The sequence below is a fragment of the Brienomyrus brachyistius genome, chromosome 2 (assembly GCF_023856365.1).
Source record: "Brienomyrus brachyistius isolate T26 chromosome 2, BBRACH_0.4, whole genome shotgun sequence".
NCBI classification, from domain to species: Eukaryota; Metazoa; Chordata; class Actinopteri; order Osteoglossiformes; family Mormyridae; genus Brienomyrus; species Brienomyrus brachyistius.
The window spans coordinates 13139652-13159779 of NC_064534.1; the positions used below are offsets into that span (position 1 = coordinate 13139652).

A 20128-nucleotide genomic window follows, 5' to 3' on the forward strand; every position below is an offset into this window, starting at 1 on the left:
GATTTTTATCTATGGATCACGGTATCGAATCGCACTGACTAGGCAATGTTAATGCTGGTGTGAAGCGACATTCATTACATGTTAACGTGCTGGCAAGTGACTTTCTTGGATTCCTTATTGTAAAACACGTGACTGCCACGGTTGCAGCAAGCTCTTGTTTTTCTGACGCCAGACTTCGGGGAGGGGGGGTCTCCTCGGCCGGGTCACCGGCGTCTAATACGGATGTGTGTATCCTGCTGCCACGTCTGAATTGCCGTCGTCGACAGGTAGTGGCCAGAATGACAACCTCCGCGCCAATCGGAAGGCCTCGTTTAAGGCGCGCCCTGGCTACTGTCCAATAGAAGTTTAGAGGGCGGGTCTAGTATACTATAGTCATTCCGAAAAGGAACTAGATTTTTAGTTGGAGACTGGGACGTAGTCATGTGTGGTAAGTGAAGTTGTCCCGATAAAGAGAAAAATAAGAACGATATGTTTATTAGTTTACAGACATTTATGTATGTTTTGAATAAACCATAGTGTCATTCAGTTGTTACAGCCTAGCCGTGGTTAGCTATGAATGGGTCCTTAGTGTCTCTCTTGGGTAGCTAGCTAGCTAGCCAGCCTGCTAACGTGTTTACCGTGACTCGTTTTACCATTAGCGTCAACAAGCAAGCGAAGGAAAAAACGACATGTCATCCTATATTCCCACGCCTCTGCTAGCTTATCTGTCATTCCTCCTGCGATACGCGCCGGCTTTTTAACTAGGAGATACTCTCGCTAGCTCTCGTTAGCCATGTTAATGCCGCTTGCATTGAGTATGACCCGAGGTTGGTGGCGTACAGCGGCTTTGCCTTCAGTCTTATAATGTGTATCTACTGTTTTCTATTGTGATCCCAGTTAACGTTGTAGTCGCTGTACCCTGCCTGTCTGTCTGAGGATGTATGTAATGATGGCAAATGCGGCAAGACGGCGTTTTACGTTAATTAAAAAATGAATGGGGAAAACAGCAGTATGTTATAAATTACGTATACTGTGATGCATTTTTGTTCATTCATTTATCTTGTACATTGGTGTAGGATTTATTAGAATATTATGTATGGAGGTATATAAATGTCTTTTAACTGAAGCTGGGCAAGGTTTTGTAACGCCCACCGGTAGGTTAACATCAGTTTCCTGACTTATTTAGTTGCATTTATCAATAACTTAATTAATTCTTCCTTCTGTCATTAGTATAATTATGTGCTTTTTTATGTATTGGGGAGAAAATGCAGATTAGGAAAATGCATTCTTCCATAGTCATCCAATATGATGTTAGTTAGGTTTTTATAATGTTCTGTATTGCACAGGTACTTTAACTGAAATTATAGTTGTTTGTAGTCTTTCAAGTTGATTATTATCATACGACAGTTACAGATTTTTACGCTGTTTTACCCAGGCCTAAAGACTTGTGTAGCAAGCTTCACACAGAGAAATATATCGATTCACTCTCCGTTAGTGCATTCCTTTGCTGAAACAGTGCTGCTTGGGAGGGGGCTAAGGTGTGTGTGTGTGTGTGTGTGTGTGTGTGTGTGTGTGTGTGTAGGAGATAAATTGGCATTGTTAATTTTGCAGGCTTATGAGCTCTTAATAAAATTCAGGTTCAGATAAAGATTGCAGGGAGTCTGGCATCAAATGGAAGGAGCTGTACTGTCTGTCCCCAAAAATAAACAAACTGTATCGCTCATCTGTATTCATTTGAGGGTTCTTACCGTTTTACAAACGGCATCTTCAGGAGATGATGCGAGGTCTGTGTTTGGAACTTGGCCCTCCTGTATGTGCCTCTCACCACATTAGGAACCTCCCCTCCTCCCACTCAAAGAGGGCTTTTGTTTGCCACCACCATGTTTGGCCCACCATTCCCTCCCTGCTCTCAGTTGGGGCTCAGTTCTGCCACTCTGGAAGGAGACCAGGTGCATGGCTGCCGATGTCTCTGCCGTATTCCCAATTAATTCTGACAGTGGTGTAGCTGACTTGGAGAGCAGAGGTACCTAGTCCTCCTGTGACTTGGCTTTTTTTCAACCTTGTGTTGTTTGCAGGCAGTATTTCATAAAGGCCCTGTTCATAAACGTAGTCTGCTGTTCATCCCCTAAGGTGTATCACTGTTGACCAGCAGGGGGCTGGGCAGAAGAGGAGATCGGCCGTCAAGCTATTTTTTTATTCTCTGTTGCGACACCTGTGATTCAGTGCCTTAAAAGCCCGTTCAGCCAGTATTTTTAATTTTGAGTGCAGCAGAGGTTTGCTTTCTTCATGCTTTTCTAAGTTTTTTTTTTTCCTTCCTTTCCAGTAATGCATCAATATGTTGTGAGTCACTGTCTACTAGCTACATTCCCTGACCTTTTCAGTTTCCGAGGAACTGAAAGGACTAGACTTTGAAAATACTCTTGAACATTTCTTTCTTTTGTTATGAAGTGTCTGCGTCAACATTACATTGATATTGCGCTAACGTTGATATTAATGCAAATGCTGTGAATGAGGTATTTTTGGAAAGAATGTGGGTAGATAACAAATGTGAAGGGTGGCTTTCTGTGTTATTTTTCTGACCCTTAACTGGAAAGATTGGAAACTGGAAAGTGTATTTATCAATCTTGGATATGATTGTTTGTGACAACAACATTTGTGTGAAACAGCATGACGTCAGCAGTGGAGATCGCTCAGGGAAGGTTGCTCCTCAGCCCTGATTTCCATGTCGGCTAATTTGATTGTTGAAGGCACTGAGTCAGTGTTGAATTGCAGTCTAGCCCTGTTAAAGGGCGTCTGCTCTTGGCATTCTCTGCCTTCGTTCTGTGGATACTTGTGCGATACCTACCCATGATGTCCTCCTCTTATTTTTGCCACAGGAATCTTCGCTTACCTGAACTACCACGTGCCGCGGACGCGCCGCGAGATCCTGGAGATCCTCATCAAGGGCCTCCAGCGCCTGGAATACCGAGGATATGACTCTGCAGGTGGGAGCGACGGACACCTTACGGGGGGGGGGTGGGGGGGTGTTATCTGGCATTTTGGGGAAGATGGTGGCACAGGAGGTAGTGCTTTCGTTCGGCAACTGGAGGGTTGCAGGTTCGAGCCCTGGTTCCTCCTGACCCCAGCAAAGTGTCCTTGAGCAAGACACTGAACCCCAATTTGCTCCCGGTGAGCAGGTTGGCACCTTGCATGGCAGCCTCCGCCACCGGTGTGTGAATGAGTGTGTGGATGGGTGAATGTGAGGCATGAAATGTAAAGCGCTTTCAGTACTCGTAGGAGTAGAAAAGCGCTATATAAATGCAGTCCATTTATCATTTACCATTTTTGGTGCCGAGACCTTGATTTATGTGGAGTGAAGTTTCACTCTGGTTCTCTTCATGGGTGGTTGCTAAGATTCTGCTGGTCAGAGTGGTAATGAGTGCCAGGTGGTTGCTACACAGTGGTGGTGGTTGAAGTGGTTCCCTGTTGGTTCTGTCTTGAGGTCTGTAAAAATGTAACGTCCGTTTAATGTTTCTTTATGTGCCATTAGGTGTCGGTATCGATGGGGGGAACAGCAAAGAATGGGAGACAAATTCCAAGGCTATCCACCTGATTAAGCAGCGTGGGAAAGTGAAGGCCCTGGGTGAGGAGATCCACAGTAAGTCTCTCTTGCCTTGCCCGTGTATGCACGCTCACGCGTCTTTACCCCTTAAGCTTCTTCCTGAGTTTTTTTTTTTTTTCCCATTGTGATCCGTTGTGTTTTCAGTGTTGAACAAACGCTATGGTTGTTTTGGCGCCGTAATAAATGATCGTAGTGTTCTCTGCCAGTGCTGAAATGATCCACAGTGGACCACCTTCACACAGCAGTCGTATGAAAATTGAACCTTAATGCAAATCCAGATGAAACAGTTTCATATCACCTTTGAAGCTGCTATTGTCATTTCCTGGAGGGATCCTCCTTGCCCTACACTATAGCTTTTAATGCCTGTTTATCTACCATATAATTTTTTCCCTTTGTGTCTTACTAATTTCTTCTTTCTGGTTTATGCTGCATCAGTCAACACCTACTCATTTACAGCTAATTAAATGCATGCAGTTCAGAAGATATGTTTTCTGTGACATGGACCTTTCCATGTAATTAATGAATGGGGGTGACGCAGTAACAGAGACATCTCCTGATGTCCTGTGTCTCTCTGTGTGTTCACCTGTTCTGTGGCACTCCCCCCCAAACCCCCCCCCCCCACCCCCCCCCCCTTGCAGAACAGCAGGACCTCGACCTGGACGTGGAGTTTGACGTCCACCTGGGCATCGCCCACACCCGCTGGGCCACCCATGGCGTCCCCAGCCCCGTTAACAGCCATCCCCATAGATCCGACAAGGGAAATGGTCAGTCTCTCTGAAGCTTGTGGCATGATATTCCAACCCTCACCCCCGCCGCCCGACTTACAGCTTCAGCCAAATGAAGATTCTCTTCTCAGCCTGATGCGTTTCTCGCACGGCTAGTGAGCTGAAGTAAACCCTTCTAAGGAGTAGTCGGAGCTGAATTTACTCATTCAGAGATGACGTATGTTGACAAATGCCTCAGTAGGACGAGTTGAACCTTCTGAGTTGCAGCCTCACTCTGTCCATAATTTCATTTTGCCCTCCTCACAGAGTTCATTGTGATTCACAATGGAATCATCACCAACTATAAAGACCTGAGGAAGTTCTTGGTGAGCGACACGTCGAGTTTTGTCTGTTTAGACCTCTGGCTCTCGGTAGTAAATGTAGCCATCATGGCGAGATGCCCGACTTCCGTACTGTGTCACCCGTGGTTTGTCACGATGTATCAACTTACCATAGACGTCTCAGGTGTGATCTTGAATGTGGCTGCCTGTCTTCATCTTCAGGAGAGCAAAGGCTATGAATTCGAGTCGGAGACCGACACGGAGACCATTGCCAAGCTCGTGAAGTACATGTACGACAACCGCGAGAGCGATGACATCAGCTTTGCCACCTTGGTGGAGAGGGTCACCCAGCAACTGGTAGGGTCTCAGTCGGACACCTTAGCTCTTAGCTTGTGGGATGGGAAGACCAGCTAAAGTACCAAAAATGTTTCCCCCTCATTCAGGAAGGAGCCTTTGCCCTGGTGTTCAAAAGTATCCATTACCCTGGTGAGGCAGTTGGGGCCAGGTAAGCCATCTGCTGCTGAGTCTGTAAGCATGCTACCTTTCCTTTGCTGCCCTACATCCTCATTGTTTCTCTGGCCTGTCAGTCACATGACCCGAATTGGCACAGGTGGCAATAAGGCTCTAATTTTTGTATTCGAGTTAAACTGAGTCTGTGCTTAGTGGAAATGCTGTCCCTTTAGGGGTAATGTGAAACATCTACTGCTAATTCATTCAGTCAACAGTCGAGTCCAGTCATTGAGCAAAATGCATTGAACAAAAAAGCAGGACACTGTAGACTAGCAGGACTGTGATGGGAAGGCTGCTGTCAGACACCTGGGAAGTTCCTTATGTATTAGAGTTGCCTGAATGTGGGGTTTGTGTGTGTCTGTCTAGGAGGGGGGGTCCCTTGCTCATCGGCGTGCGTAGCGATCACAAGCTGTCCACAGACCACATTCCCATCCTCTACTGCTCCTGTAAGTTGCTGTGAGATCTCGTCACATCTTCCAGTACCTTGTGTGCTTAAGCCCCCGGGTATCTGTGTGGTGCAGCTCTGTGGGGAGGCTGCAGTGCTAAGCTTGTGTGTGTGTGTGTGTGTGTGTGTGTGTGTCCCCTAGCTGGTAAGGAGAAGAAGAGCTGCTCCACCTTGCCCAGAATGGACCAGGACACCTGCCTCTTCCCCGTTGACGAGAAGGCTGTTGAGTACTACTTTGCTTCTGACGCCAGGTCTGCCTTTCCCTGCCGCGGCTTCACATGAAGGACGATGGTTCCCTAAAGATTACAATGGAACTGAAAGCTGTCGTGATGTTGTAGTGCAGCGCGTTACTCGTGTTTGTGGTGATGCTGGTGTAAAGACATCTACTGCACTGCCAGTCGTATAAAAGAAAACCACCTAGATTTATGTACAGTACATTATTCCTGATAAACAACTATATAACTGCTTTGTGCATTTACTGTGCTGTACTTTTTAAGTGTTATTTTAGTACATGCAGTGATCCCCTGCTATATCGCGGATTTTCCCCCTACGCGTCAGTTATCTGCGTGTACCTTGCTTGTGGTCCGATTTGTTGTGAGCAAACTTTTTGTGAACATTTGGTTTTAAGGCCCACAATTTAAGGCTTAAACTATAAAAAAAAAAAAAAAAAAAGTATTTCTATGGTCTTTCTATATTGCAGATTTTCACCTACCGCTGATGGGTCTGGAGCGTAACTTCCACGATAGGCGGGGATCACTGTACTTAGAAAAAAAACATTTACTGTAAAACGATATGCTGTGTTACGTGTGTAAACGCTCTCTGTGACATTCCCTCAATGACATCATCTAACAATGGGTTTCTCAGAATGTATTGTCATTGTTAAGCAATGCATGACTGTAATGTGGCTGGGGAAACTCTACCTGATGTGTTAATGGAATGTCACCCATAAAGCCCTCACTCCATCCTTTGAGGAAACAGCTCAACTTTAATTTCCCCATTGGGTTTTGGAAGGCACTGCGACTATATTCAGGGTAATATGGCATAGTGTAATAACATTTCCCTCCCCCACGTGGCACCGGCGGTCTCCTGGCAGTGCCGTGATCGAGCACACCAACCGCGTCATCTTCCTGGAGGACGACGACGTGGCCGCGGTGTCGGATGGACGCCTGTCCATTCACCGCATGAAGCGCACGGCCGGGGACCACCCTGCGCGGGCCATCCAGACCCTGCAGATGGAGCTGCAGCAGATCATGAAGGGTATGTCTGTGCCCAGGGTGTTGACCACAGAGTGTGGCCTTCTGGGATTTGCAGTTCAGTTTTATTTCTGTGTAGTCTCTTCCCGGCAGGGAAAATGCTAATTCCCAAAGCACTTACAGTAGACATAGCAGCATTAGAGGCATTACCAACAGACAAATGTAAGTGTAATGATTCCCAGATATATTTCAAAAACAGCCTGTATTTTTTAAGGGGTGTTTCAGCAAGAGCGCCGAACTTGCCTGGAGAAACTGTCTGCTGTACGTCCCAGGTCACTGCAGTTGTGGCCATTTCCTGCTGTCTCCTTCCGGCTTTTGGTGTCGTTCTCCCAGCGGGAGGAGGCAGCAGTGTCTATCGCTTGTGCAGAGCTCCATCCTTCTGCTCGCGCTCTTCACTGCACTGTGGTATCTCTGTCTGGATTGTCTTGGGTCCCCGCCAAAACAAACAGGCTGTACAGCCCTGCCATATACAGCCGCTCAGTGCATTTTAATCAGAATCGAGCCAGTAAGCGTTGATGAATAAAGTTACTGTGCCCCAACAATTCCAGTGCTGTGAAGCCCTGGAGAAAACTGGCTATATCTGAAGCCTGTTTTCTTTTCTTTTTTTTTTACATTTGATTTGGGAGGAAATGAGAACACTTAGCAGTTGGTCATACAGAAAGAACTGAAAAATGTTTGGAATGAGTTAAGCACAAAACCAAAGTCTTCCCAGGAGCCTTTATTTAACTGTTATTGTGGAAGTTTAGGTGAATTGAACTTGATTCAGACGAGCAGGATTGCACTACAGAGCCTAAAATCTATTAACAATGTAGTTTTTCAATGGACGTGCCTTTATTCAGTTACTTCAGGCTGTTGCTCTACAGATGTGTTCATTCCATTAGTACAGATCAGCAGCCTCGGGACTGTAAAAATGAGCACAACACTCGAGCAATTCTGTTGTTATGTGATTGGTAAACAGGGGAGAGACGCTGGCTTGTGTGCAATGTCAGCGCTGACGTGTTTGTGTTGTGTTGTGGAGTAACATCCCGGACTGAGCTGACGTGAATGCACCCGACACTCAGGTTAGTCAGGCCACAAGCTCTGCTTGCGTCACAACACGACCTTAACCTGCCAGCTGATTCAGGCAGCGCTGGTAGGTGCTTCGGGGCATTAATGAAGACGCATTACCGTGTCGCAGTGCAACCCACGGCAAACGGGAAGTGCTCGTTTTTAGGGGCGTGACGAAGGTAGGTTTAAATCGGGAATCTCGGGTGAGTCTCTGGAAGACTGCTGAAAGAAGAACAAGTTATTGTAAAGTTGGTACATGTAGTAGAACCTAATTCTGTGTTCCACCTGTGTTCTGACATTGTCCCTGAGAGCCTGTGTGCTCATCGTTTTAAAAACCCCAGATCTGGCTCACGTTTTGGAATAAGAAAATTGGTCATTATGGGTAAGGGGATGACAAATCGGTTTCTGTAACATTTTAAGATCAACTTGGTGTTTTGAAGTGCGAAATAAATACAGTGACTTGTATTGAAAGAAACTTCTTGAGTATGTTACTTCATTAGTAAGACACTTCAGGACTGTGGAATTGATCTAAACCATACATCTACTCGGCAGACTTGAGTGTGTCTCATTTAAATCCAGCTGCTGAATCAGAATGTCCTGTTACCCATTTTAAATGTCTTATTTTGCATTGCGTCTTAGACCATGTATCTAGATGCACCTGTATAATTTTTCCGGGGGGGGAGATACCCCTGACACTAATTTCCACATGATCTGCTGCATCGCCAATAGTGAGTGGAAGAAGGATGAATGGAGGTGGTTTGAATGTAGTACATGTAGCAGTTAACTCAGTATCTAACCAAACCATTATCTGGCCCAACCCACTCTTTCACCATAAGCCCTGTTCTTTTGCGTTATGCATGGTTTTACAGGAATGCACACCTTACTTTATAGCAGAAATGTCTATATTCTTTTTATAACCACCAGATGGCTCTGTGTGACCTGACATGGCTCTGAATTTAGTTAAAATTCCATCACTGTTTGCTCATTCAAAGTTTTTCCTTTCTAGCTGTGTTCCTGAGGCTTCTGGTGAAGTAACTAATTCACATGACCCACATTAGTAAGAGGCAGGCTGCAGAATGTTTACTCTTGTCTGTTAAATGGTGCTTCTTGGAAAAAGAGATGGCTTTTTTTTCCTAGAAGGGTTGTTACTCTGAATAAGCAGCAGACTGAAAACACATGTGATGTTTTCAGTCAGTTGTTTGTAAGCACTAGTACAGAATGACACTCGAAAGAGTTTTATTCCCTATTCTAACACGTTAATTTTTGTGGCTTTTCGAAATGCTGGTGTCCACACATTACTGTAATTAGTTATGGCAAACTGGACTCCACCGGGAAAAAATATTATGGTTATATAATGGTATTAAGAAGTCGATTAAATACGATTGTAAATTTATGGTATTGTCGTTTTTCGTGGCTTATGATTCCCTACAGGAAACTACAGCTCCTTTATGCAGAAGGAGATCTTCGAACAGCCAGAGTCTGTCGTCAACACCATGAGGGGGAGGGTCAACTTCGACGACAACAGCGGTAAGAAACGCTGGAACCTGTTGGATTTGTAGCTTTGTTTGGGCTGGTTGGAAATAGCTTAAACCTTTACGCTGCTTTCAAGCTAAATACATTCATAGAAGCGCTTCAGCTTCAATGGGCTTTTGAGATGTAATCTGGTAACTTTCCAGGTCACGGGCCATCAGCAGTTTTGCTACCTGCACTCCGGGCTCATACATAAACCACTTTAGGTGCAAATTTTGTGCTTGGATTTTCCAGCCATCCAGTTGTTTTTTAAATGCATCCTGAACAGCCTGGTAGCCAACAGCTCACTTATTTTCTGTGTTGTGCCCAAATAATACTATCCTTAGTATAAAGGGACACATTTGGCCTATAGGGGGTGCTGCAGTGCTATAGTCAGTTAGATGCATTGTATATACATGCTTGAAAGAAAATCCTGCAACCAAACGCCAGCATCTAGTCCCAGTCACCATAGCAACTTTCTGAGGAGAACAAAAGTTAAGCGTTATTGTTTTTATGAAAATCCCTTGTGCTTTTGGTGTCATTGTAGAATCGATTACAGCCTTGGCAAGCATTCCCACGTTAACATTTTTCGGATGTGTATAATGCTAATTTGGCACATTCAAGAGGCTCTTTCTTCATCAGCTATCCGGTGACTTCTAGTGCAGCAATTCTGAAATCACTGTGGAACCATTCGAAGGCTTTTTTTATTTAATTTTTTTTACCACATGCGTTCATGCCGCTCTTCACTCTGCATGTGATCCGGCCCCTAAGTGCCACCCTTTCATACAGCGACTGACACCGGTGGAATATAATACCCCGGCAATGTGGGGGCCAGCTTCCTGTGGGATGGACCCACTGCTGAGCGACAGTGGAAACATGACGTAATTCACTTGTCATAGCGGCTCACTTGCTCGGTGCAGCCGGTCCATTCGGAAGAGGCGAGGATTGTATCTGGTGCAAACAGCTGAAATGGTTTAGGTGTGTTTGTGTTCTGTTGTGAGGAGAAGCTGCCTGCTATGTCTGATATGACCCCCCCCCCCCTCTGCAAATAAAGCAAATCTGAAGTGCATATGGTAGAAGATAATCAACTCGTATGGTAGATTCAGATTTTAATTCCTGCCCCCCAGTGTAACTGTTTGAAGCTCTCGGAACTTGGGAAAAAAAGCATCTGCATGTGATTGGTGAGGGAGACTAGCGTCTGCAGAGACCCAGTCTTTCACAGATTTTTTTCAGGCTTTTCCCCCCATGTAAAATGAGAGATGTTGCCATGGATACGACCATGGCTAAAGTTTTTAGCTTGTAAATTAAAACAGACAGGACTGTTTTAAAAATGTATCTTTATATTCACTGTACAAAAAAAACGAATATATGCTGAAAGTACCTCAGTGGCTTGAATGGAATTTGAAATGTGTAAAATTTGAAATTATGCAATGAAATAAACCTTTTGATTAAACTGTCAAGCATAGTCACAGGCAGGAATTAAATTAAGCTGCAGTGTTTGCTAATGCAATTTCCCAAAAAAGCACAGTTTCTTTGTGAATGAGCGCACATGCAGCCAGGCCAATTTAAAGCATCTCTCTCAAATTCCACTACTTGTTTTTTTTTTTTTTTTTTTTTTTTTTTTTTTTTTTTTAAATTTTGCTTGCCTCTGTGTTAATTGAATGATTTCGAGCAGCTGTAGGTGGCCACAGTCGAAAGGGCGCCACCTAGGCACAGGCTGACCTGCCACTGCATTCACAGTGACCCTGGGCGGCCTGAAGGACCACATCAAGGAGATCCAGCGATGCCGACGGCTAATCCTCATCGCCTGCGGGACGAGCTACCATGCAGGTGTAGCGGTGAGTGGCCCCTGCAGCAGTGCGCCGTGTGACGCGCGGTGTGCGCGGAGCCGTGTGACGCGCGGTGTGCGCGGAGCCGTGTGACGCGCGGTGTGCGCGGAGCCGTGTGACGCGCGGTGTGCGCGGAGCCGTGTGACGCGCGGTGTGCGCGGAGCCGTGTGACGCGCGGTGTGCGCGGAGCCGTGGTCACGCTGACCTGCGCATCATCTTCCCATTAGACCCGACAGGTGCTGGAGGAGCTGACGGAGCTGCCCGTCATGGTGGAGCTGGCCAGCGACTTCCTGGATAGGAACACGCCCGTCTTCCGCGATGATGTGTGCTTTTTCATCAGCCAGTCGGGTGAGAGATGCGGTTTATTTTTCCCCGAGCTGCTTGGCGTTGTCATTGGCTGGGCAGATACCCCTTCACATGCAGTTTTGGATGGCTATCGACCAGTCAGATTTACTCCTGTAACCATAGCGCACGCATAGAGTGCATAGACTCCCCCGTCTCTCATTCGCTGACAGTGACTGTCAGGTGCTTTTCCGCTGATTTTACTCTGCAGATAAGCCAACATAAGGATTAAAGATGGAGGCTCTTTCGCCTTTTGTGATATTTCTGCTACCTCCCTGCCTTTTATTAAGCTGCTGCCATCTGGCTTCCATGTCTTCTTCCGTGAGTCTTGTGTCACTGTTGGGGTTTCAGATGGAGCGTCGTCTTTTCCTCTGTCCCCTCTCCCCCTCCCCCGCTGGGAGGCCGGTGCCACATGAAGCATGTGGATCCTTAGGGCACCATTTTTCCACATGCCTGCCCCCCCCCCCCCAAATCCCGCTGACCCCACACTCGCACCTTGCAGGCGAGACTGCGGACAGTCTCCTGGCTCTGCACTATTGCAAAGAGAGGGGGGCGCTCACCGTGGGCATCACCAACACTGTGGGCAGCTCCATCTCCCGGGAGACTGACTGCGGGGTGCACATCAACGCCGGGCCTGAGATCGGCGTGGCCAGCACCAAGGTGAGGCACCAGGCTTGATCACGAATTTGATTGATTGATGTCGAATTTGGGGGGAATTTGTTTCCCTGCTTAGTAGGCCTCTGAGTGACAGTGAGGGGCCAGAGAATGACTGCCGCTCTACGGCATCCTGAGTTGGTCGCTGTCAGCAGGATCTGTGGCTTCTGACAGTCGGGGTCCCTCTGCTTTGCTCTGGGGAGGCCCGTCACCAAGCGCCTGTCTGTATAATCACCGGCCTGCGTCGCTCAGGGTAGTGATCAGCATCCAGATTAGGGCTCTATGCCAGCCTGCTGTTCTGCTGGGCTGGCTGGCAGCGACGGCCCCCGCAGAAACTTGACAAGCACCTCCTCACATGCGCCCTCGATCGGTGTCTCCTGTGGGAAACGCACGTTATTATGGGCCCCATTCTTTGGAACCCAGGTGCCAGTCAGTTAATGGGGCCGAGCTCATGCCAGGTGAGCTAACTTCTGCTAGCCGACAGGCACCAGCTGCAGTGAGCGTGGGCCCATCTCTGATTACGGAACTGCAGAACTGGGCCAAGGCTTGGCTTGGCGTAAGCGGAATCGAAACCTTCATTCCGGGCCTTTCTCAGTCCCAAAGGTGCTGCAGCCTTCCCTCCACATCTGGAAGCCATCCCATCCTGTGTATCCACTTCTTAGGAGAGAATGTGCTTTCATACACTCACTGCTTCTTCATTCAGATCCCATTTTCTTACATCTTAAACACTGTGGTGCGTGACTATATGAATGCTAATAGCTGAAATTGAGCTGGTTGAAATGGATGAACAGGCCAGCAGTGGAGGTTTATTAAGCTGCTCGATGCAGGCAGACGGACTTTCGGGCTCGTACGGTCTGTCTGGGGAGCTGCGAGACAGCAGCACTCAGCTTGTTGGTTTTGTCTCTCCACTTCATCCCTCTTCCGTCTCCTTCGGAACCGAGAGGTGGGTGTCACGGACCCTCCGGCCAGCATCCTGTGGGGGTTTCTGCGATCTAGTGACGGGCTAACGGGCCATTCACTCTCGTCCGCCTTAGGCCAGATGGCAGGACCTCGAGGTCACGGCTTTGGCTGGTAACCTGTCAGGACCTGCTCTGCTGCTCATGTTTCAGGATCTTTGTGAGGGAGGAGCAGGGGGGGGGCATACAGCACTGGAGGGTGAACTGAGCATGCAAGACACTCTGTGTGACTCGACAGAAGATCTTGAGGATATAGACAGAAAGATTCTTTGCTATGAAATGCTTAGGATAGTTTGTCTCCAGATGAAGGTGAGGAGGACAGGCCTGCAGCCCACAGAACTGATAGAGTGGAGATGTGGAAGTGGAAAAGGCAGGACCCGCGTGTCACTGGGGATCCCCACCTTAACGGCGCCTGTTCATGCTAACACACCCAAGCAGCATTAGATCGCCAGCCTGGTTAATCGCATGACGAAGAAGAATAGAAGGATTATATAATAATGGGCTCTCAATGAGTGTCAAGCAAGTGAACTTTAAATATCATCCTGTTTAACTGTTTGTTTTGTAGTCTGAGGTTAAGTGGGGGGGATTGGTTCTGCGCATGCCTGCACGTCCCCCCTGAACCCCCCTCCTGATTCTCGCCCCCTGTCTTCCAGGCATACAGCAGCCAGTTTGTGGCCCTGATCATGTTCGCTCTGCTGATGTGTGCTGACCGGATCTCCATGCAGCCACGGCGCCGTGAGATCATCCAGGGCCTGCGCATGCTGCCCGGTACCTGCGCACCTGCTCGCATAGGCATACAGTGCTTCAAGGCGTGTGCCCACAGGCACTCGTACATGTGCTTAAAGCTTTGTACACAGCCAGAGACACAGACTCCTGCAGTACTGCCTCCGCGGTCCCGTGTGAAGGAGCCTGGCGAGCATCATCGATTTCTCACTCGACGTTTATGTGATGACTGGGGGAGTTTTGCTCTTGTTTTATGCAGTGGGGTTATTTAAGGACTCCCCTTGTCTACCCTGGGTGGAGTGGGGGTGTTTTGGGCCACCAGCTGCAGCTGTATATGTGCAGACTGCATTTGAAAGCCCCGGAGAGATTGGCAAGGCGTCTCAGCCGAAGTGTGTTGAAATGGTGATCTTTGGATCAGTCCCACGCAGCCTGCCTGGCTCTGGGTGAAGCAGACAGACAGCATGCAAACCTGACCTGGCGACGTGTGCACATCTGTAGAGCAGACTGTCTGTAGGCCAAGCAGAATACAGTTCTAGATGTACCGAGAATGCAGTGAAATTTGCTCGACGCTTCATATAGTGATATCCTTCTTCTAAAACCGCTGATTCCAGTGCTTTCGTTTTGAATAGCAGACTAATCCTCTGGCATCCATATCTCTTGACACATAGTGTGTGTTTGTGTGTGTTCATCCTGCGCCTGTGTGTCCATCCAGAACTGATCAAGGAGGTGCTGAGCCTGGATGACGAGATCCAACGGTTGGCCACGGAGCTCTATCAGCAGAAGAGCGTGCTGATCATGGGCCGCGGCTACCACTATGCCACCTGCCTGGAGGGGGCGCTGGTCAGTCAGAGGGTCACTCGGTTACATTTTCGCAATGCTTCTACCATGTCTTTGTGATTTAAGAGCAGAATGAGATCAGAAGATGTTTTGATCTGTACAAATATCAATTAAAAATGAAAGAACGTTTTGGGCCAAAACACGTTTCTGAGCTCCGTGCCACGGATAGAGTCATGCATCTATATCCACTTGTCCCTTTGATAACAAATCACTGTGTGACTTTACACCCCCCCACCCCCAAAAAAAATTGTCAAAAGTGACGTTTATGTACCAAATTAGTACGTCGGTGCCAGCAGGGGGTGCTGCTGAGCATTCAAATAAGATACAAATATATAGCTTTAGAAAGGGCTGCACGCACTGTGTGTCTGTTAATGTCTTGTAGGCAGGTGTTAATTGATTGCATAGCAGCTAGTTTTGTGCAGGAGCCCAAGGACCTGCTTCCATGTTGGCCGCTTCTCGCACGTAACATTAATGTATCGCTCCTCATCCTCCCGCTCCATGTTCCTGCGCAGAAAATCAAGGAGATCACGTACATGCACTCGGAGGGCATCCTGGCCGGGGAACTGAAGCACGGTCCGCTGGCGCTTGTGGACAAACTGATGCCGGTCATCATGATCATTATGCGAGACCACACCTACTCCAAGTGCCAGAACGCCTTCCAGCAGGTGGTGGCCCGCCAGGTGAGTGTGCCAGCCCGGCCCGCCCTCCCACACCCCCGCAAATAAAGACGGGGGCTCTCTCTTAAGCGTGGCGTGTGTCTGCGCGCCTGCAGGGGCGGCCCATCGTCATCTGTGACAAGGACGACTACGAGACCATCAACAACTCGAGCCGCACCATCAAGGTGCCTCACTGCGTGGACTGCCTGCAGGGCATCCTCAGCGTCATTCCGCTGCAGCTGCTCTCCTTCCACCTCGCTGTGCTCAGGGGCTACGACGTGAGTCTGCTCCTCTTGCTCCTCCTGCTCTGTGGGTTCTGTAGATGTGTCCGTGTTTTTGGGGTGAGGAGGTGGCCGCACAGCCGCCTCGGAACGCTGTGGCGTAAAGGAACCTCTCCTCTCTCTCGCCGCTCCCGCAGGTGGACTGTCCCCGGAACCTGGCCAAGTCCGTGACGGTGGAGTAAGATGGCGTCTCGGCCCCGTGCTGCCCCCCCCCCCCCCCCCCCCCGCTGACTTTTTCACGACTCTGTTTGAGCCGGCCGCACAAGCCGGTCACGCAGAGCAGAAGAAATCAACAGCAACAACAGTTTAAGACCCTTTCCTTCTTTTATACACATTGTGTATCATGGCCACTTTTAATGAAATGTACTTCATGAACTTCCTTTCCTTCCAAATCATGTACGTGGCTGCTTCTTATGGCCATGGTGACGGGTGGCAGGGTGTGACCTGGTGATATGGCAGGCCTTTTCGAAGGCACACTAAGCTTCCTGCTGTGGGCTACATGAGCTACGAGCTGCTAATAGTGTGTGTGCATGTCTCACGTTAGTGAATCTTGAGCCGGTGGTGAATAGGTGGGTCCTGCTTTTTGCCAAAGCTTTTTGTTGTTTGAAGAGTCCGAACCGCAACGTGCTGAGCAGTTATCTTCGCAGGTGACGATTGGCGCCTCTTTAGGGTAACCATCCAGCCTGAGATGCTGTTGGGAAATTGCGGGGTTGATCTGACCAGCTTCGGAAATGAAATTTCCCGTTGTCGTGCTTTCTGTGCTGCATCCTCTCAGGTTCGAGCGCATTCCGAAGTGCTGTTATCTGGTTTTTGTGTGTTGCCTTGAAATAGGTGTTTGTGTCTTTCCTGTGGCTACAGCTACCCACCCCAAGCATATACTGTACACTGCTATCAGAATTGCACTGTTAAGGATGAGTGAAGGTGAATATAATGTCAGCACTGCTGAATGGAGACCTTCCTGGTTACTTTGTTTTATTTGCTAGACTCTGATATCTCACTGCTCCTTAAGTGGCTGTTTACAGATATGAGCCTGCAAAATAATGGTCAAGTTTTCGCTACGCACGTCCGTTTATTGGAGCCACATCGCAATATAAAAGCTGCGCTGTTGTGAGACGGTGCTCTCGATTTCTAAGGCTTAAAGCTCCCATGAAAAGTTACACAGGGAAGAACTGACACAGAGAAGTGTTTGTTTGTGTGCTTTTAAGTAGATATCTCTGCTTTTGTGAGCTTATCTGAATTACGGGCCTTTTAAGTCCTATTGCTAGAAGAGTCTGACCCGCCAGTTTCTTGACACGAGGTGTAGTTTGCACAGCTGGTAGTTTGACCAGCATCGATCTGTGATGCTTTTCTCGTGTGTTCAAAAGAGTGTAGTTCCATTTAGAAGGAAAGTAAGCTCATCTGAGACAGCTTGGCGTGAACTGGCTGGGGCCTGTTCGCATAGACTCTGTGATCCTTTGAAATTTTTGGTTGAATGTTACTTGCCGTAATGATCCTTAATTTTGTCGTTTTGTTGAGGAGGTCCGCTTGTGAGGACCGGGGGTTTACAGGAGAACTGGAAGTAAAGGCAGGCAAACCCAAGTGGAAATGAAGTATCTGTTACTAAGAAGCCCACAGCAGGTAGCCAGGCCAAACACCGTCACCTTGCCATCTTTGGTTGTAATCGTGGGACCATCATGTTTCTCTCTACTTTTCATGCCTTCTGTTTTGTTTTTGTTTTTGTTTTGTGTGTAGGATAGGTTTGCTGGGAAGTGGGTGTCGTAGTGACAGTACTCCTCCCCCTCTCTAATCTGTTCGCAAGATCATTGAATTTGCCCCCAGGCTCAGTTGCTTTGTGTGAGAAAGGTGGTTGCAAAAACCAAAAATGGGAGAACATGTATGTGTATCCCATACACTTCTCTGGTGGGCGATTTAAAAGCATTGTGGCCAAAGGAGTACAAAGAAAAGCCCTCTGTGAAATGATGCATTGACTCATGACTGCATCTCAACCTGAGACTGGCTTCTCTGGGGGAAATTGACCAGCTTACTTCATATATGAGGAAAAATGAGACATTAAAAATATATCATCTTGACCTGGTGGATGTTTTATTTTGCACAAATCTGCAACGTGCGTTGCAAGACCTTTTAGAAGGATGGTGAACAGTTTGGTGGGCAACTGCTACCGTTCAGCACGAATGATGTTTTGTTCTCGATGTCATGGTGCACACTGGGCCTGAGCGTGGGTGTCCAGGCAACTGAGTCCTCATGGGGATCCGAGCCAAATGCTGTGATGAAATGAAGGTGGCAGGCATGTGTTTTACACTAGATCCTGTTTTCTTCCTCTTGAAGTCGAGTAACCAAAGTGTTGAAGCACTAACACTTTGTTGAATGTGAGGAACAGGACCAGATGGAACGTATGTGTGCGTGAGAGAGATCGATGCTGACCTTGTCTCTTCCAGCTCATGCATCCTCGTTTTGCCCCTGTCACTGGGCAAAGGGGCACCACCGGTCCATAAACCCTACAGCAGCATCTCGATGTGACAAAATGAGCAGTTTGGGAAATCAAGGGCAGGGTTTCAGTGTTTGGAAGTGATGCAATAAAATTAACATTTTGCTTTGTTTTTGTGCCATGTTTCACTAAAGAAGGTGAGAGGGTGACTTGGTGCGTATGTCCTATCCAAAGCAGAAGTAAGTTCATGGGCTTTAGGCCTGTGTCGTTTGCTAAGGAGTGAACAAGGATGCACTGCTTCAGATATAGCTGCAGCTCTTCATGGTGACTTCACTCATTACTCCAACGAAAGAAACATTGTCGTGTAAGATTGTAGACTAAACGTTTTAATCCACTCTACACTTGTGGTGCATTTTATATGGCTACTTGATCTGTAGTGTAGGGAAAAAAACATATAGCTTAACTAAAAATGTTTTTATTATGAAATAGTTCCGCATAATACATCAACGGCATATCCTCACACAGATTTGTCACGTCACATAAGCATTTCATCCGAAGGTTAGTATGCATACTATTAAAAAACTCTTTAAAAACAATACTTAAAAGAAATGTAACTTGATAAAATTCCCTGTTATGCCCTTGTTTGTCCTCATGGTAAAGTATTGGCGTCGCCATCAAAAGGTAGCATGGCAGCTGAAATTAGCAAGCACCAGCATTTGCTGATGCCAACGGTAGCTTTCAGCATGGGACCCGAGCACCTGGCAAGGGCAGCAATGGCCTTCACCGTGGGGCCGCTGCATTTACCAAGAGCGATGACAGCCTCGAGCAGGGGCCCGGAGCACCCGCCCAGATGAATGGCGGCATCAAGCATGTGTCCGCTACATTTTCGAATGGCAATAAAGGCTTGAATCCCAGTCCCAGAGCTTTTTCCTAAAGCAGCAGCAGCCTCCAGCACAGGTCTCGAGCATTCGCTAAGGGCAAAGATGGCTTCCGCAGTGGGTCGGGAGCATCTGCTAACGGCAAAGAGGCCTTCCAGAATTGGTCCGGAACATTTACTAAGAGCCAAGATGGCTTCCAAGATCAATTCCAAGCATTTTTTAAAAGCTATTACAGCCTCCAGCGATGGCACTAAACATTTCTGTGATGTTATGAGAGCGGAACTGAAAAACAGTGGCATGTTCTCAGTCTCTGAGAGGTGTTTACTTGAAATCAATGACTTTGTTTTGTATGTTTTTCTTCTGACAGTCAGCATTGTGATATCTGTGGGTTTTGATCTCCTGGCTGCCCAAACTGTCATCTTACTGAGACCAAACATTGTTGAAAGAATGGGTCTTGATCTTCTACCCAGAGCATATGTCCTTTTACTTAGACCAAACACTCTAGAAAGAATGTGTCTTGATCTTCTACCCAGAGCATATGTCCTTTTACTTAGACCAAACACTGTAGAAAGAATGGGTCTTGATCTTCTACCCAGAGCATATGTCCTTTTACTTAGACCAAACACTGTAGAAAGAATGGGTCTTGATCTTCTGCCTAGAGCATATGCCCTTCTGCTGAGACCAAACATTGTCCTGAAAATAAATCTTGATCTTCTACCAAAAGAATATGTCTTTTTGCTGAGACCAAACATTGCTCTGAGAAAAGGTCTCGATCGTCTACCAAAAGCATATGTCTTCCTGCTGAGACCAACCAGGGCAGAAAAGATGGGTCTTGATCTTCTGCTTAGAGCAATTAGACTCCTGCTAACAGTCCGTACTGCAAGAAAGAAGGAACTAGATTGTGGTAAGAGCAGCATCTCTGTATGTGAGCAGAAACAAGGGAAAAGGCCACATCTCAAGCTTCTAGCAATTTTTGTCCACCAGAAGGAGGCTTCGCTCTTCTGGCCAGAGCAAACAGAGACAGTGAAATTTGTTCTTCTGAGCTATTTTAGATATTGTCCTGAAGGTACCTGGGAATTATGTTACAGCATAACATTAGAATCACTCACAAGGCTGGCTTGGTCGTAGGTGTGCTCACAATTGAAACTAAATGAAAGC

The 20128-nt window shown here is 47.4% G+C and overlaps 2 protein-coding genes across 3 annotated transcripts in view; one reads left to right on the plus strand and one right to left on the minus strand.

The window, feature by feature from the left end:
- Window positions 1–198: 198 nt before the first annotated feature.
- On the plus strand, window positions 199–17736 carry gfpt1 (glutamine--fructose-6-phosphate transaminase 1). The gene is made up of 19 exons (XM_048981682.1): window positions 199–427; window positions 2856–2963; window positions 3509–3616; window positions 4219–4344; window positions 4612–4670; window positions 4848–4982; window positions 5069–5130; window positions 5502–5581; window positions 5723–5831; window positions 6674–6837; window positions 9312–9407; window positions 11130–11227; window positions 11446–11566; window positions 12063–12220; window positions 13824–13938; window positions 14606–14733; window positions 15243–15410; window positions 15503–15664; window positions 15805–17736. The coding sequence occupies exons 1-19, from the start codon at window positions 421–423 to the stop codon at window positions 15847–15849; spliced, it is 2049 nt and encodes a 682-aa protein (XP_048837639.1). The 5' UTR covers window positions 199–420; the 3' UTR covers window positions 15850–17736.
- A 702-nt stretch (window positions 17737–18438) lies between these two features.
- The window catches only part of LOC125712090 (uncharacterized), a 37413-nt gene continuing 35723 nt past the window's right edge, over window positions 18439–20128 (minus strand). Inside the window, exons 1-2 of one of the 2 annotated variants that reach the window (XM_048981742.1) lie at window positions 19952–20118; window positions 18439–19847 (exon numbers count right to left, since the gene is read on the minus strand). In XM_048981742.1, the coding sequence (XP_048837699.1) occupies window positions 18742–19722 (981 nt within the window). In that variant the 5' untranslated portion in view covers window positions 19723–19847; window positions 19952–20118 and the 3' untranslated portion in view covers window positions 18439–18741. Of the gene's footprint in view, window positions 20119–20128 lie in introns of those variants that run through there. The other variant, XM_048981735.1, reaches the window with a different exon arrangement.